This window comes from Bacillus rossius, chromosome 12 (assembly GCF_032445375.1).
Source record: "Bacillus rossius redtenbacheri isolate Brsri chromosome 12, Brsri_v3, whole genome shotgun sequence".
Lineage (NCBI taxonomy): Eukaryota > Metazoa > Arthropoda > Insecta > Phasmatodea > Bacillidae > Bacillus > Bacillus rossius.
The window spans coordinates 22,257,858-22,276,570 of NC_086339.1; the positions used below are offsets into that span (position 1 = coordinate 22,257,858).

The 18,713-nt window shown below is 41.3% G+C and overlaps 1 protein-coding gene across 1 annotated transcript in view; it reads left to right on the top strand.

Annotated features, from left to right (window-relative positions):
- Positions 1 to 15,569, top strand: part of LOC134537269 (hemicentin-2) — a 141,992-nt gene extending 126,423 nt beyond the window's left edge. The window contains exon 7 of the mRNA XM_063377541.1: positions 15,312 to 15,569. Coding sequence (XP_063233611.1) covers positions 15,312 to 15,569 — 258 coding nt within the window. The remainder of the gene's footprint in view (positions 1 to 15,311) is intronic.
- The last annotated feature ends 3,144 nt before the right edge of the window (positions 15,570 to 18,713 follow it).

The window sequence follows — 18,713 nt, forward strand, 5'->3', positions numbered from 1 at the left end:
TTACGTGACTAATGCTACCGCTGGGAGTACATTGTCACGGGTAAAAACTTGTGATTAAAGACTCAAACAATCACGATCCAACTATTTGATCCACAGTTAAAATACTGCCCCCCAAACATACAACAACAACAAAAAAAAAGCACGCGGAAACAACACGGCTTCTCAATAACAAAACAAAAATGGTGCCGGCATAAGATTAATTACTGTCAAAACATGCGGAGATCAGTTTGCGGGGGAACCGGGGATTCAAAACACTGGGGATGTGAGTCCGATGTCCGATGTCCGATGTCTTGCCGCTTGTGACGCTTCCTCTTGCTCCGTATACAACCCCCCCCCCCTCCTTCTACACCCACCCCCATCACTACGCCCTTCTCAAAGTTCTCGACGAAGCACGGCGAATAGCTACAAGAGATTGATGAAGGCCTAGAGGAGGAGGTTGGGGGTGGGTGATTTGGGCGGAGGGGGTAGGGGTCGGGCGGTCCTTAATTAAATCACTAAACAGCATTCTTGAGATGCCGCGCGTGTCTTGTTTCACTTCGCCATATCGCTAGCCCTGTCCTCGTTGCCTTCGAACTCGGCGCTTATTTGGATCGATGCATAAAGTGTGGTTCATGAAGCTGACTGCGCAGTTTAGGAAGGGGGCGGCGTGAACTTAGCAAAGGAAAAAAAATAATTTAAAAAATTGTTTTAGCAATTTATTGGTTACTGACTTCAAACTTTCCTTTCGCAATGGACTTTAAAATTTTCTCCGAGATTTCACCAGTTTTAAAGAATTCAGTGGTTTTATTTGTTGTTTGCATACAACTATGAAGTCTATCGGGGTTACAGCATGTCTCAACGGAAATATTTTTTCCCCTGGCAAAAATAATTCTATGTTTGAAAAAAAAAAATTAACTAAGTGGAATCTGTATATTGGTACAAACCTCTAAATGAAGAGCGCTCTTCGTGGTTGATTGTAAGAAAACTATTTTTAATGTTCCTCTTTTTGATACAGATTTATTTGTCACCTTAATCTTGCATAATAAACGTGTCTAAAAGAAAATACTTATTTTGATTTCCTCAAAATATATCTTACATAGGCTATACATTTTTGGTATAATTTTAAAATCTATATGTCAATGAATCGAATTTGTATTTTTTTTTTTTTTTCACTTAATGCTACCGTCCCTCACATTTACCCTTTACCCTACTTAATAACCCTCTTCTTTCATGCACATGAAAATATGATTTTCTCATTGCGCAAATATTTTTTCCCCTTTCAATGTAATTGGTATTTGTTGCATTTTTTTTAAAAAACTAAATGGTTAAGTTAAAAAAAAATCCCTCTTGTGGCTCCCGCCTAGGACGCACTATTTCTGCGTGCCAATGTGTAGAGGTTCCAACTGCAAGTATACAACGCCTGGAAGTAGGCAAAGATACGTCAAATTACAGGTACCGACATCCCTCACTGCAGAGGAAATCATGGGGACAGTACAGTGGAAAACTTAGTTTTCTGGTAGCTCGATAGCTCTCGGGCACCAATGAAGTAGGCAAAGATACGTCAAATTACAGGTACCGACATCCCTCAATGCAGAGGAAATCATGGGGACAGTACAGTGGAAAACTTAGTTTTCTGGTAGCTCGATAGCTCTCGGGCACCAATGAAGTAGGCAAAGATACGTCAAATTACAGGTACCGACATCCCTCACTGCAGAGGAAATCATGGGGACAGTACAGTGGAAAACTTAGTTTTCTGGTAGCTCGATAGCTCTCGGGCACCAATGAAGTAGGCAAAGATACGTCAAATTACAGGTACCGACATCCCTCACTGCAGAGGAAATCATGGGGACAGTACAGTGGAAAACTTAGTTTTCTGGTAGCTCGATAGCTCTCGGGCACCAATGAAGTAGGCAAAGATACGTCAAATTACAGGTACCGACATCCCTCACTGCAGAGGAAATCATGGGGACAGTACAGTGGAAAACTTAGTTTTCTGGTAGCTCGATAGCTCTCGGGCACCAATGAAGTAGGCAAAGATACGTCAAATTACAGGTACCGACATCCCTCAATGCAGAGGAAATCATGGGGACAGTACAGTGGAAAACTTAGTTTTCTGGTAGCTCGATAGCTCTCGGGCACCAATGAAGTAGGCAAAGATACGTCAAATTACAGGTACCGACATCCCTCACTGCAGAGGAAATCATGGGGACAGTACAGTGGAAAACTTAGTTTTCTGGTAGCTCGATAGCTCTCGGGCACCAATGAAGTAGGCAAAGATACGTCAAATTACAGGTACCGACATCCCTCACTGCAGAGGAAATCATGGGGACAGTACAGTGGAAAACTTAGTTTTCTGGTAGCTCGATAGCTCTCGGGCACCAATGAAGTAGGCAAAGATACGTCAAATTACAGGTACCGACATCCCTCAATGCAGAGGAAATCATGGGGACAGTACAGTGGAAAACTTAGTTTTCTGGTAGCTCGATAGCTCTCGGGCACCAATGAAGTAGGCAAAGATACGTCAAATTACAGGTACCGACATCCCTCACTGCAGAGGAAATCATGGGGACAGTACAGTGGAAAACTTAGTTTTCTGGTAGCTCGATAGCTCTCGGGCACCAATGAAGTAGGCAAAGATACGTCAAATTACAGGTACCGACATCCCTCACTGCAGAGGAAATCATGGGGACAGTACAGTGGAAAACTTAGTTTTCTGGTAGCTCGATAGCTCTCGGGCACCAATGAAGTAGGCAAAGATACGTCAAATTACAGGTACCGACATCCCTCAATGCAGAGGAAATCATGGGGACAGTACAGTGGAAAACTTAGTTTTCTGGTAGCTCGATAGCTCTCGGGCACCAATGAAGTAGGCAAAGATACGTCAAATTACAGGTACCGACATCCCTCACTGCAGAGGAAATCATGGGGACAGTACAGTGGAAAACTTAGTTTTCTGGTAGCTCGATAGCTCTCGGGCACCAATGAAGTAGGCAAAGATACGTCAAATTACAGGTACCGACATCCCTCACTGCAGAGGAAATCATGGGGACAGTACAGTGGAAAACTTAGTTTTCTGGTAGCTCGATAGCTCTCGGGCACCAATGAAGTAGGCAAAGATACGTCAAATTACAGGTACCGACATCCCTCACTGCAGAGGAAATCATGGGGACAGTACAGTGGAAAACTTAGTTTTCTGGTAGCTCGATAGCTCTCGGGCACCAATGAAGTAGGCAAAGATACGTCAAATTACAGGTACCGACATCCCTCACTGCAGAGGAAATCATGGGGACAGTACAGTGGAAAACTTAGTTTTCTGGTAGCTCGATAGCTCTCGGGCACCAATGAAGTAGGCAAAGATACGTCAAATTACAGGTACCGACATCCCTCACTGCAGAGGAAATCATGGGGACAGTACAGTGGAAAACTTAGTTTTCTGGTAGCTCGATAGCTCTCGGGCACCAATGAAGTAGGCAAAGATACGTCAAATTACAGGTACCGACATCCCTCACTGCAGAGGAAATCATGGGGACAGTACAGTGGAAAACTTAGTTTTCTGGTAGCTCGATAGCTCTCGGGCACCAATGAAGTAGGCAAAGATACGTCAAATTACAGGTACCGACATCCCTCAATGCAGAGGAAATCATGGGGACAGTACAGTGGAAAACTTAGTTTTCTGGTAGCTCGATAGCTCTCGGGCACCAATGAAGTAGGCAAAGATACGTCAAATTACAGGTACCGACATCCCTCACTGCAGAGGAAATCATGGGGACAGTACAGTGGAAAACTTAGTTTTCTGGTAGCTCGATAGCTCTCGGGCACCAATGAAGTAGGCAAAGATACGTCAAATTACAGGTACCGACATCCCTCACTGCAGAGGAAATCATGGGGACAGTACAGTGGAAAACTTAGTTTTCTGGTAGCTCGATAGCTCTCGGGCACCAATGAAGTAGGCAAAGATACGTCAAATTACAGGTACCGACATCCCTCACTGCAGAGGAAATCATGGGGACAGTACAGTGGAAAACTTAGTTTTCTGGTAGCTCGATAGCTCTCGGGCACCAATGAAGTAGGCAAAGATACGTCAAATTACAGGTACCGACATCCCTCAATGCAGAGGAAATCATGGGGACAGTACAGTGGAAAACTTAGTTTTCTGGTAGCTCGATAGCTCTCGGGCACCAATGAAGTAGGCAAAGATACGTCAAATTACAGGTACCGACATCCCTCACTGCAGAGGAAATCATGGGGACAGTACAGTGGAAAACTTAGTTTTCTGGTAGCTCGATAGCTCTCGGGCACCAATGAAGTAGGCAAAGATACGTCAAATTACAGGTACCGACATCCCTCACTGCAGAGGAAATCATGGGGACAGTACAGTGGAAAACTTAGTTTTCTGGTAGCTCGATAGCTCTCGGGCACCAATGAAGTAGGCAAAGATACGTCAAATTACAGGTACCGACATCCCTCAATGCAGAGGAAATCATGGGGACAGTACAGTGGAAAACTTAGTTTTCTGGTAGCTCGATAGCTCTCGGGCACCAATGAAGTAGGCAAAGATACGTCAAATTACAGGTACCGACATCCCTCACTGCAGAGGAAATCATGGGGACAGTACAGTGGAAAACTTAGTTTTCTGGTAGCTCGATAGCTCTCGGGCACCAATGAAGTAGGCAAAGATACGTCAAATTACAGGTACCGACATCCCTCACTGCAGAGGAAATCATGGGGACAGTACAGTGGAAAACTTAGTTTTCTGGTAGCTCGATAGCTCTCGGGCACCAATGAAGTAGGCAAAGATACGTCAAATTACAGGTACCGACATCCCTCAATGCAGAGGAAATCATGGGGACAGTACAGTGGAAAACTTAGTTTTCTGGTAGCTCGATAGCTCTCGGGCACCAATGAAGTAGGCAAAGATACGTCAAATTACAGGTACCGACATCCCTCACTGCAGAGGAAATCATGGGGACAGTACAGTGGAAAACTTAGTTTTCTGGTAGCTCGATAGCTCTCGGGCACCAATGAAGTAGGCAAAGATACGTCAAATTACAGGTACCGACATCCCTCACTGCAGAGGAAATCATGGGGACAGTACAGTGGAAAACTTAGTTTTCTGGTAGCTCGATAGCTCTCGGGCACCAATGAAGTAGGCAAAGATACGTCAAATTACAGGTACCGACATCCCTCACTGCAGAGGAAATCATGGGGACAGTACAGTGGAAAACTTAGTTTTCTGGTAGCTCGATAGCTCTCGGGCACCAATGAAGTAGGCAAAGATACGTCAAATTACAGGTACCGACATCCCTCACTGCAGAGGAAATCATGGGGACAGTACAGTGGAAAACTTAGTTTTCTGGTAGCTCGATAGCTCTCGGGCACCAATGAAGTAGGCAAAGATACGTCAAATTACAGGTACCGACATCCCTCACTGCAGAGGAAATCATGGGGACAGTACAGTGGAAAACTTAGTTTTCTGGTAGCTCGATAGCTCTCGGGCACCAATGAAGTAGGCAAAGATACGTCAAATTACAGGTACCGACATCCCTCACTGCAGAGGAAATCATGGGGACAGTACAGTGGAAAACTTAGTTTTCTGGTAGCTCGATAGCTCTCGGGCACCAATGAAGTAGGCAAAGATACGTCAAATTACAGGTACCGACATCCCTCAATGCAGAGGAAATCATGGGGACAGTACAGTGGAAAACTTAGTTTTCTGGTAGCTCGATAGCTCTCGGGCACCAATGAAGTAGGCAAAGATACGTCAAATTACAGGTACCGACATCCCTCACTGCAGAGGAAATCATGGGGACAGTACAGTGGAAAACTTAGTTTTCTGGTAGCTCGATAGCTCTCGGGCACCAATGAAGTAGGCAAAGATACGTCAAATTACAGGTACCGACATCCCTCACTGCAGAGGAAATCATGGGGACAGTACAGTGGAAAACTTAGTTTTCTGGTAGCTCGATAGCTCTCGGGCACCAATGAAGTAGGCAAAGATACGTCAAATTACAGGTACCGACATCCCTCAATGCAGAGGAAATCATGGGGACAGTACAGTGGAAAACTTAGTTTTCTGGTAGCTCGATAGCTCTCGGGCACCAATGAAGTAGGCAAAGATACGTCAAATTACAGGTACCGACATCCCTCACTGCAGAGGAAATCATGGGGACAGTACAGTGGAAAACTTAGTTTTCTGGTAGCTCGATAGCTCTCGGGCACCAATGAAGTAGGCAAAGATACGTCAAATTACAGGTACCGACATCCCTCAATGCAGAGGAAATCATGGGGACAGTACAGTGGAAAACTTAGTTTTCTGGTAGCTCGATAGCTCTCGGGCACCAATGAAGTAGGCAAAGATACGTCAAATTACAGGTACCGACATCCCTCACTGCAGAGGAAATCATGGGGACAGTACAGTGGAAAACTTAGTTTTCTGGTAGCTCGATAGCTCTCGGGCACCAATGAAGTAGGCAAAGATACGTCAAATTACAGGTACCGACATCCCTCACTGCAGAGGAAATCATGGGGACAGTACAGTGGAAAACTTAGTTTTCTGGTAGCTCGATAGCTCTCGGGCACCAATGAAGTAGGCAAAGATACGTCAAATTACAGGTACCGACATCCCTCACTGCAGAGGAAATCATGGGGACAGTACAGTGGAAAACTTAGTTTTCTGGTAGCTCGATAGCTCTCGGGCACCAATGAAGTAGGCAAAGATACGTCAAATTACAGGTACCGACATCCCTCACTGCAGAGGAAATCATGGGGACAGTACAGTGGAAAACTTAGTTTTCTGGTAGCTCGATAGCTCTCGGGCACCAATGAAGTAGGCAAAGATACGTCAAATTACAGGTACCGACATCCCTCAATGCAGAGGAAATCATGGGGACAGTACAGTGGAAAACTTAGTTTTCTGGTAGCTCGATAGCTCTCGGGCACCAATGAAGTAGGCAAAGATACGTCAAATTACAGGTACCGACATCCCTCAATGCAGAGGAAATCATGGGGACAGTACAGTGGAAAACTTAGTTTTCTGGTAGCTCGATAGCTCTCGGGCACCAATGAAGTAGGCAAAGATACGTCAAATTACAGGTACCGACATCCCTCACTGCAGAGGAAATCATGGGGACAGTACAGTGGAAAACTTAGTTTTCTGGTAGCTCGATAGCTCTCGGGCACCAATGAAGTAGGCAAAGATACGTCAAATTACAGGTACCGACATCCCTCACTGCAGAGGAAATCATGGGGACAGTACAGTGGAAAACTTAGTTTTCTGGTAGCTCGATAGCTCTCGGGCACCAATGAAGTAGGCAAAGATACGTCAAATTACAGGTACCGACATCCCTCAATGCAGAGGAAATCATGGGGACAGTACAGTGGAAAACTTAGTTTTCTGGTAGCTCGATAGCTCTCGGGCACCAATGAAGTAGGCAAAGATACGTCAAATTACAGGTACCGACATCCCTCACTGCAGAGGAAATCATGGGGACAGTACAGTGGAAAACTTAGTTTTCTGGTAGCTCGATAGCTCTCGGGCACCAATGAAGTAGGCAAAATACGTCAAATTACAGGTACCGACATCCCTCACTGCAGAGGAAATCATGGGGACAGTACAGTGGAAAACTTAGTTTTCTGGTAGCTCGATAGCTCTCGGGCACCAATGAAGTAGGCAAAGATACGTCAAATTACAGGTACCGACATCCCTCAATGCAGAGGAAATCATGGGGACAGTACAGTGGAAAACTTAGTTTTCTGGTAGCTCGATAGCTCTCGGGCACCAATGAAGTAGGCAAAGATACGTCAAATTACAGGTACCGACATCCCTCACTGCAGAGGAAATCATGGGGACAGTACAGTGGAAAACTTAGTTTTCTGGTAGCTCGATAGCTCTCGGGCACCAATGAAGTAGGCAAAGATACGTCAAATTACAGGTACCGACATCCCTCACTGCAGAGGAAATCATGGGGACAGTACAGTGGAAAACTTAGTTTTCTGGTAGCTCGATAGCTCTCGGGCACCAATGAAGTAGGCAAAGATACGTCAAATTACAGGTACCGACATCCCTCACTGCAGAGGAAATCATGGGGACAGTACAGTGGAAAACTTAGTTTTCTGGTAGCTCGATAGCTCTCGGGCACCAATGAAGTAGGCAAAGATACGTCAAATTACAGGTACCGACATCCCTCACTGCAGAGGAAATCATGGGGACAGTACAGTGGAAAACTTAGTTTTCTGGTAGCTCGATAGCTCTCGGGCACCAATGAAGTAGGCAAAGATACGTCAAATTACAGGTACCGACATCCCTCACTGCAGAGGAAATCATGGGGACAGTACAGTGGAAAACTTAGTTTTCTGGTAGCTCGATAGCTCTCGGGCACCAATGAAGTAGGCAAAGATACGTCAAATTACAGGTACCGACATCCCTCACTGCAGAGGAAATCATGGGGACAGTACAGTGGAAAACTTAGTTTTCTGGTAGCTCGATAGCTCTCGGGCACCAATGAAGTAGGCAAAGATACGTCAAATTACAGGTACCGACATCCCTCACTGCAGAGGAAATCATGGGGACAGTACAGTGGAAAACTTAGTTTTCTGGTAGCTCGATAGCTCTCGGGCACCAATGAAGTAGGCAAAGATACGTCAAATTACAGGTACCGACATCCCTCAATGCAGAGGAAATCATGGGGACAGTACAGTGGAAAACTTAGTTTTCTGGTAGCTCGATAGCTCTCGGGCACCAATGAAGTAGGCAAAGATACGTCAAATTACAGGTACCGACATCCCTCACTGCAGAGGAAATCATGGGGACAGTACAGTGGAAAACTTAGTTTTCTGGTAGCTCGATAGCTCTCGGGCACCAATGAAGTAGGCAAAGATACGTCAAATTACAGGTACCGACATCCCTCACTGCAGAGGAAATCATGGGGACAGTACAGTGGAAAACTTAGTTTTCTGGTAGCTCGATAGCTCTCGGGCACCAATGAAGTAGGCAAAGATACGTCAAATTACAGGTACCGACATCCCTCAATGCAGAGGAAATCATGGGGACAGTACAGTGGAAAACTTAGTTTTCTGGTAGCTCGATAGCTCTCGGGCACCAATGAAGTAGGCAAAGATACGTCAAATTACAGGTACCGACATCCCTCACTGCAGAGGAAATCATGGGGACAGTACAGTGGAAAACTTAGTTTTCTGGTAGCTCGATAGCTCTCGGGCACCAATGAAGTAGGCAAAGATACGTCAAATTACAGGTACCGACATCCCTCAATGCAGAGGAAATCATGGGGACAGTACAGTGGAAAACTTAGTTTTCTGGTAGCTCGATAGCTCTCGGGCACCAATGAAGTAGGCAAAGATACGTCAAATTACAGGTACCGACATCCCTCAATGCAGAGGAAATCATGGGGACAGTACAGTGGAAAACTTAGTTTTCTGGTAGCTCGATAGCTCTCGGGCACCAATGAAGTAGGCAAAGATACGTCAAATTACAGGTACCGACATCCCTCAATGCAGAGGAAATCATGGGGACAGTACAGTGGAAAACTTAGTTTTCTGGTAGCTCGATAGCTCTCGGGCACCAATGAAGTAGGCAAAGATACGTCAAATTACAGGTACCGACATCCCTCAATGCAGAGGAAATCATGGGGACAGTACAGTGGAAAACTTAGTTTTCTGGTAGCTCGATAGCTCTCGGGCACCAATGAAGTAGGCAAAGATACGTCAAATTACAGGTACCGACATCCCTCACTGCAGAGGAAATCATGGGGACAGTACAGTGGAAAACTTAGTTTTCTGGTAGCTCGATAGCTCTCGGGCACCAATGAAGTAGGCAAAGATACGTCAAATTACAGGTACCGACATCCCTCACTGCAGAGGAAATCATGGGGACAGTACAGTGGAAAACTTAGTTTTCTGGTAGCTCGATAGCTCTCGGGCACCAATGAAGTAGGCAAAGATACGTCAAATTACAGGTACCGACATCCCTCAATGCAGAGGAAATCATGGGGACAGTACAGTGGAAAACTTAGTTTTCTGGTAGCTCGATAGCTCTCGGGCACCAATGAAGTAGGCAAAGATACGTCAAATTACAGGTACCGACATCCCTCACTGCAGAGGAAATCATGGGGACAGTACAGTGGAAAACTTAGTTTTCTGGTAGCTCGATAGCTCTCGGGCACCAATGAAGTAGGCAAAGATACGTCAAATTACAGGTACCGACATCCCTCACTGCAGAGGAAATCATGGGGACAGTACAGTGGAAAACTTAGTTTTCTGGTAGCTCGATAGCTCTCGGGCACCAATGAAGTAGGCAAAGATACGTCAAATTACAGGTACCGACATCCCTCACTGCAGAGGAAATCATGGGGACAGTACAGTGGAAAACTTAGTTTTCTGGTAGCTCGATAGCTCTCGGGCACCAATGAAGTAGGCAAAGATACGTCAAATTACAGGTACCGACATCCCTCAATGCAGAGGAAATCATGGGGACAGTACAGTGGAAAACTTAGTTTTCTGGTAGCTCGATAGCTCTCGGGCACCAATGAAGCCTGCCGCAATTCGTACGAATTCCTCTGAAAAGAACCTCCCGTGGTAACTGCCAGGGACGTCTCCAGGAAAACTTCACGGGAGGGTTTGTCGTACAAAGAAAGTAAGCATTTGCAAAACATGACGTGAAGTAAGTCAGATACTTGAACCTTGGGATATTTACAAATTAATGGTTCCAAGTACTGAAACTTTAATAGTTTCGTACAACAAACGAAAAAAAAGAGAGAAAGTTTTAACACATTAATTTAAGTATTTAGGAAACATAAATATAACAAAGCTTCAAAATTTAAAAAAAAACTCGAGAGAGGCTGTCCCCTTTGTTAAACCTATCATCCCCCCCCCCCACACACACACACACAAATATTTTTTGGAGTCAAGCTTAGGGACTGTTGGAACAAGCCAGCCAAATACTGGTAAATTACTTTTCTAAAAGCTCTGCGTGCAAGAGTTGCATCATTGCAACTGGAACATGGATGCGTTGTACGAAACCGGCGAGTCTTAGGCATTAAAATATTATAATAATGTGTTTTTCATAGGGTCGCGTGACAATATTACTGCAAAATGTTATGTGAAATAAATGGGGACGCTCCTGTCTTGTTTTGATAAAAAGGGGAAGGAGTATGTTAACCTTTTTTTAATGGGCATTGGAAACCCCGTTGAGTAAAAAAAACGTCATGGCCAGCGTGCTAATTTAATTCAAATATCTTTAGATACTTTGTAGAAATACAATTTTTTAAACATAACTTCCATTGAAATCAATACCCTTAAGAATTGAACTATGTCATAAGGGTTTATGTAAACTCTACCTCGATGTCCACGATAAAATTTTCTTCGGGTGTATACCACTTAAATATAGGTTATTTGCACGCGATTCTAAACCGATGAAGTAGTAGTTTTGATACTAAAGGTAGTTTTGGAGTAAAAAAAATCCTTCCTGAGCCGATTTTTAAACAAATATAAAACTGCTCAAAATATTTGGCTCAAGAAAAAGGATTGCGTCTTTTCTCAACACAATCCGGTGAACGGGTGATTAATAAGTTTCAGCAATACGTAATTTTAAAGTTAAGAAATGGTTTGGAAGTATAAGACCATAATGTAGTAATAATAAATACAATTATTTTATTCATTGAAGATAAATATTTCTACCTCATCTTAACGTAATATATAGTTTGAATTCAAACATATATTTATGAAATTAATTAGTAAAACAGATTTTTCACAGGTAATCTAAAAAAATATTGTTACACAAAAGAATAACTATAAATAGTAATTAAGTAAAAAATAAAAAATAATATTTTTTTACTACTTAGTTCATAATTTAATGTAACAAAGAAGAATTGAAAATTAATACCACGTTTCTATTACTGTTGGGTGGAATCCTAACCTTTAAATCGAAACACAAATCGTTCTTTGAATCCGAGTGTAAGTCTCAGGACAAAAATAAAATAATAACGATTAGTATCACGAATTACGTTTCCCGAATAAATAAAAATTTTAATTTTATTTACTTGATTATACATCAAAGTACAATATCTTGAGAACCTGTAAAAAATTAGTATGAAGAATAATACAAACATAAATAGTTATCTCCAGAGTTGCCAGTGTTGACTTTTGAAGTTACTAGATTTCCTCCAAAAATTTCTTAGCAATTTTTGTTCCTGAATCACAAATCTTTCAAATACTAGACATGTCGAGGGTTCAGCCGGCCCATCTCCATTATGAACGTTGTTACTTTTGCTGTATTTCTTACCTCTTGCTCGATTTTTTCGGACATACGATCTCTCACTGTAAATCCAAACTTACCCCATTTCCACAGCCATAACGAACGGTCCAGTCTCGAAAAATGGGATGGATCGTACTTTATAACTCTTCATGCATGTTATTTGTACGCAGGATTTTATCTCCTGCTCCAGTATATTGGAAGGGTGAATTTTCCCTCCATAAAACAAACCAATTCCTTCTACACACGTTAAGCAGTGGACTTGAAAAAATATATATATATTTTGTTTACTGTTTATACCTAAAATACATAACTGCTTGATTATCGTAAGAATATTTTTTTTACTGTTAAAACCTTATTTAACGTTTTTCACATTCTTACGAGTGGAAATTCGTAATGAGATGCCAATGTAAAATAATTTTTCAATAGGTCAATTTGTGTTTGATTTTACTTATTACGAAAATATCACGCTATCTTCATTATATATAAAATATAAATGTATAAAATATTTTGGATTGATTATGGTCTTGCACTAGGGAATATAAATTTGCGAGAGTTACCCATGGTTATTAAACAGGTAATATTACATCTAAATCTACTTAAGGTACACCTCAAAACGTCTTTAAAAAATCTTAGCCAAATAAGTGTGATAATTTACGGTACCTAGCAGAGGCCTAACTTAATTTATTCATCTTTTTTTTTACGTCGCCGTAAAAGGAGGTCAACAAGTTCAGTACACTGGAGCACGGACGAGAAGTTTTAATCCACTCATTAATTTCGGTAGAGAGAAGGGATTCTCAGTTTTTTTTTATTCCAAACTCTCTACTCTCTCGCAAAAATAGAAGTTAATTTCTCATATGAAAGAGTTTTTTTAATGTGTGGCGATTCTCTTCAACCCTTGCTTAGCACAAACTGCGGTTTATTTTTAGGAACAGTTAAAATACATTTATGGTGGTTGAAGAATGTACATAATCTCCAATTTGACCAAAAAAATATATATTAATACAGAAAAATTGTATATCATGATCGTTGTGTATATAATCCAGCAAATAATTTTTTATTTACATGCAAAAATGTAACATAATTTCATTTTTAACTCAGCCACCGACAGCAGATTGGAGTTCTTAGGTCTCTTGAATCGCATAAACCTTAAAATGGAACTTTTATGGATTTTAAAAATTTACTACTTAATAATTATTTTATATCTAATTAATGCAAGTAACTAGATTAAACTATGTTGAATAAAATTATTAGCTGAAAAGTTTCTACAACTTAAATAAATTAAATATTACAGTGCTGTAGGTGTTGTTGGATGATTTCCTTGAATGCTTGGACACAATTTTAAGGAAAATGTAATTCAAAACATTACAATTGGTGTGTTTTAGTCATATAAAATAAATAGAGTTGTTAAAGATTTCACTTACAATTTAGTGGTGCATAACGCTCTACAGCACAAGAATTAGGTTTGCCAACAACTCACTCCTTTAGTCAACATTTCCTCGAGTCATGTTTTTTCTTCTTCTCTTGTGTTTCCTATGTTTTCTGCCAGATCATCCAGTAGTTGAGAAGCCTATTTCTATTTGGGTCAGGTTTCTCTCCTCTTTTTCTGCCTGAGAAATTTTATTTGTATCTTCAAATCAAGGGCATCTGAGTCGGTAACCTCTATTATAGTCAAAAGCAAATACATCAAATGTCGGACACTGTAGCATGATGGCATAATACCGCCAACTTGCATTTACCTGGCTTGTTAAATATTGAGAATAACAACCCCCTATTTTTAATATACATTAATTTGTTATGCTACTTACTATAAATATATAGTTATCCAACAAGTGTAGTTAGTCACCACCAAGTGTAGTCAATCATCCACCAAGTGTAGTCCATCATCCACCATGTGTAGTCAGTCATCCACCAAGTGAAGCTAGTTATCGACAATGTGTAGATAGTTATCCACCAAGTGTAGTTAATCATCCACCAGGTATAGTCAGTCATACACCAAATGTAATTAGTTCTCCACCAATTGTAGTCAGTCATACACCAAAAGTTGTCAGTCACCCACCAAGTGAAGTGAGTCACCCACCAAGTGTGGTCAGTCATCAATCAATGTTAGTCATTCACCCACCAACTGTAGTCTTTATCCACCAAGTGTAGTTATTAACTTACCAAGAGTAGTCACAAATCCACGAATTGTAGTCAGTCATCCACCAAAAGTGGTCAGTCATCCACCAATTTAAGTCATTCACCCACCAACTTAGTCCTCATCCACCAAGTGTAGTCATTCACGTACCAAGAGTAGTCAGAGATCCACCAAAAGTTGTCAGTCACCCACCAAGTGAAGTCAAGTCACCCACCAAGTGTGGTCAGTCATCAATCAATTGTAGTAAGTCATCTACCAAGTATAATCAGTAGGGGCATGCATTTTTCGCGAAATAATCTGACTGCTTATTAGACTGCAAAAAGGTATACCCTCTCTAGCGATTGTTCCCTTGTGATTGGCGGCCGTATGCGAGAGAAGCCATCGCCATGTTTGGCCGGGCCATTCAGGAAGTATTTGCTTCCGCACTGGGTGGCTGTGATTGGTGCGCCGACAGTAGACATGCGCCTGGAATAAACCCAGCCAACCAAGAGACACAGACAGTGATACAGAGTTCTTGACACACAGCTGGTCTTGAAATCTTTTCGCGAAAATTACATGGCCCTAGTAATCAGTAGAGACCGGAAAAATTCGCGGATTCATTTCGCGATAGGCTAAATTACAAATCGTTATACCTCAGCGCTATTGGTTCACAACTCACCTGGGTGACTCTGGGCCAATGAGAAACACCCAACCAAAGCTTTATCGAATCACAGGCTGCTACGCTGGAACGTTTCACAAGACAGCAGCCAATGAGTGGGTGGCATTTGACCGAGTGTACGTAGAACTATGGAGTTCATCCTATAGGTCATTGAACCCGCGAATTTTTCCGGTCCCTACCAATCAGTCATCCACCAATATCAGTAAGCCATCCACCATGTATATTTTGTCCTTGGACCGATCGCCTGCTGACGTGCGAGTGCCGTGTTGCAGATCGGCCGCACCCCCTACTGCCACGAGGCGGTGCTGATGCTGCACTCGGTGACGCTCGCCGACGAAGGCGAGTACGTGTTCGTGGTGCGCTCGCCGCGCGGCCTGGCGGAGGGCGTCGTCACCTTGAACGTGACCCACGCCAGCAGCTTCTCGGTGCCCGCCGCCAGGGCGCAGCACCAGTCCGCCGCCGCGTCCGTACTCGTCGCCGTGCTGGCGCTGCCGCAGCTGTTGTACGTCAGACAGACGCTGTGTGTTTGAGACGTCCGCGCGGTGTGGTCGCTTGTGAATTGACACCAAACTTGTATATTGCTATATTTGTTATTAAAAAATATATATGTAAATTATTTACCCGCTGGTTTCATTCAATTCTTGTCACCATTCTTTCAGTGATCAACAGGGCCGGCGCGTCCATGTAGGCGAACTGTGCAACCGCCCAGGGCGCAAAGTAGATGGAAAAAAGGGGGGGGGGGGGGAAGGCGCAGCACGACACATAACAGCTGATATAATATGTTTAACGATTATTGTAACTAGATGAAAATGGATTTTTGAAACAGTTTGGAATGTTTATATTGATATAAGTAATTATTTTAAGTCCACGGTGATCTGTTTAAGATTGGTAATAAGTAAAAAAGTAAAAAAAAAACAACTACAACCCTGCTTACATTTGATTGTTGACAAAATCTTAGGCTTACGTGATGTATTTTGAGGCAGGGAAAAAAAATATTTTGGGGTGTCCGGCCCTGGGGGGAGGGATTAATTTTTTTTTGCCTAGGACGCCAATTTACCTTGCACCGGCCCTGGTGATCAATCAAATCAAAATCATGCATTTATTAAAATTAATTGTCATTCCAATCGCATCAGTGGCGAATTCAAAGGCAGAAAAAATAAATCTGCCATTACCACTGCTTGATCGCAACTAAGATGCAATTAACTGTTTTCTGAAGGAAGAAAGGAAAATGATCAAACAATAACATCTAATTGGGCCACATTTTTCTCATAAGTTACCATACATATATAATTAACTCTCTTTTTGAAGTCCAAGCATTTTACATAGTGAAATAAAGTACCTTATTAAAAATTGAATTTTATTATTTTAACGTTTGTATATCCAGTAGTTAGATTCCTGGCATTCTAAAATACCAATATTACCCAGCACCTTTTTTATAAATTTTATTATTAAAATTTAATTAAATGAAATTTTTGTAGCTAAAAAATGCGGATGTTCAATACGGTGGCAAATTCAATATGGCATATTGATTTTTATTAAAATTTTATTATAGGTATATAATTATTTTTGAATATTAAAAATTTTCCCGAATTTCTATCTAAATAATAACAGAAATTCAAGATGGCGGCCGTAACGAAAAGTGAAACCGTGATGTCATACACATCCAATATGGCGGCCATTAAGAAAAGTGGAATTTTCAAGAATCCAAGATGGCGACCGCAACGTAAAGTCTAATGTTCTAGAATCCAAGATGGAATCTGAGGTCAAAGTTCATGTTCATGGTCAAGGCCATTCAATATGGCCGCCATGACGTCAGAATTCAATATGATGGACGTAATGAAAAGTGCAACTGTGACGTCATCCAAGATGGCCTCCGTGACATCAGGGCGGTCGGTCATTGACCGGCCCCGGCCCCATTTACAGACTACTAAAAATTAAAACAATTTTATTGCTTTAAATAATAAATTAATACTGGTTTCCAAAATAATATTTTTAATGTTACCAAGTCGGGTAGTATCAAACTGGCATAAGTAGTCACAATTCACTACTGTGTACTGCAATTTAAGTGTAACACAGAATATAGCAACAATATTCTTACAGCTGTACTGCAACATGTTTGTTTTGACAGTTTAATTATTTATTATTATTTACGATTTATTTTATTTTTGTTTGCTCTATGTATAATATCATTTATTTTCAGAAACGGCGATATTTGGTTATGTATGTCTATGGAAAAGTGATTCTTTGGATTTTTACCGGACTATTTGAACGAGGTATTGTTGATACCCCTCTAAGGACTAATGGACTTGAAAACTGTAAACGGTAAAATTAACGCCGTAATTTTATTATGTAAATTATTAATTTTAATATTTATGTATTTGAATTTTAAGTGAAATTTTGTTATCCGCGCAATTGTTGCGTTCGGAGTTTACGTTTTCGGTAAGAAATTAGGTAACTGAAACGGTCCTTTTGGCCAATCACGGGCCACCATTTAAAAGTGAGTCTTACTGGTTAGTTTGAGGAAACTAGTAAGAAAGAGAGTTCTACAATGGCCAGCTGAATGAGCGGCAACTTCGTGACGTCGGCGAATTTAAATCCTGAAAATTAGCTATCTAGCATCAGGCATCCCGGATAGTGGATGATAATTATGAACCATTAGGGAGTTCAGAACATTTAAATAGGATTTATCTAAAAAGATAAATATCATAGGAGTGATTAACGTGAGTAATAAAAGTGCCCAGATTTTTTGTGCCCTAATCTTATGCACGAATCACGAAACTCCCGTTTTTACGTCACATCGTCGCCGAAACTTATTATAAACATTGATTTCATGAATTAAATTGACTTTATAGAGGATTTAAATAATACTTGGACATAAATTTTACGAATTTACACATTAATTAACAGACTCAGTGGTCCTATAGATGAGAGGCTCTGAGCTCTGCCGATGATTTTGAACCTATCTAGCCGAGGTAAATTGATTTAAGTTCCCTAAAAAAAAAACATTAATTAAAAACTGTGTAGTGTCAACGAACCCGAATTAAGACTTTTGAAAATATTTAAATGTGCGCAACATAACTCCTGATAATTGAACTTTTATTGAATTACTATGATGTCACCGTTAAGTTAGGTTGTTGTTTTGGATATGAATAATAATTAAATATATTAATAAGATTGAAATCTTTTAAATCGTTTTTACATTGGAAATAAAATAATTCTATATTTAATATTCACAGTGTTGTGTTGTGTTATTTGTAATTCCACCTACTCCAGTGTGTATTTATGTATGTTCCATATCAATCAAATAACACCTAACTGTGACTTACCTTATGTCAACATTACCAGTGAAGAGTCACACAATTTAAGAAATCTAATTTATTACACAGTTTTATTCAGCCCAACGTTTAAGTGTGTGTGTGGAGCCTACTAAGCAGCACGAAAGTAGCTCTACATATTTATTTGGCACTCCAAGTGGGGCCTATACATATATCAACATAGCAAGTGTGTGCGTGAGGGAAAAGAGCTGCACATATTTATTTGGAGCCCATACGGTGGGGCCGATTTTGAGGTTAAGGGACACCTCAACAATTTTTTTGTGTAAATTCTGTACCATCCGAGTACTGTGTGCAAGTGCACTATTTGTGTAACGCATTATTTTTTTCAATTACTTCCTT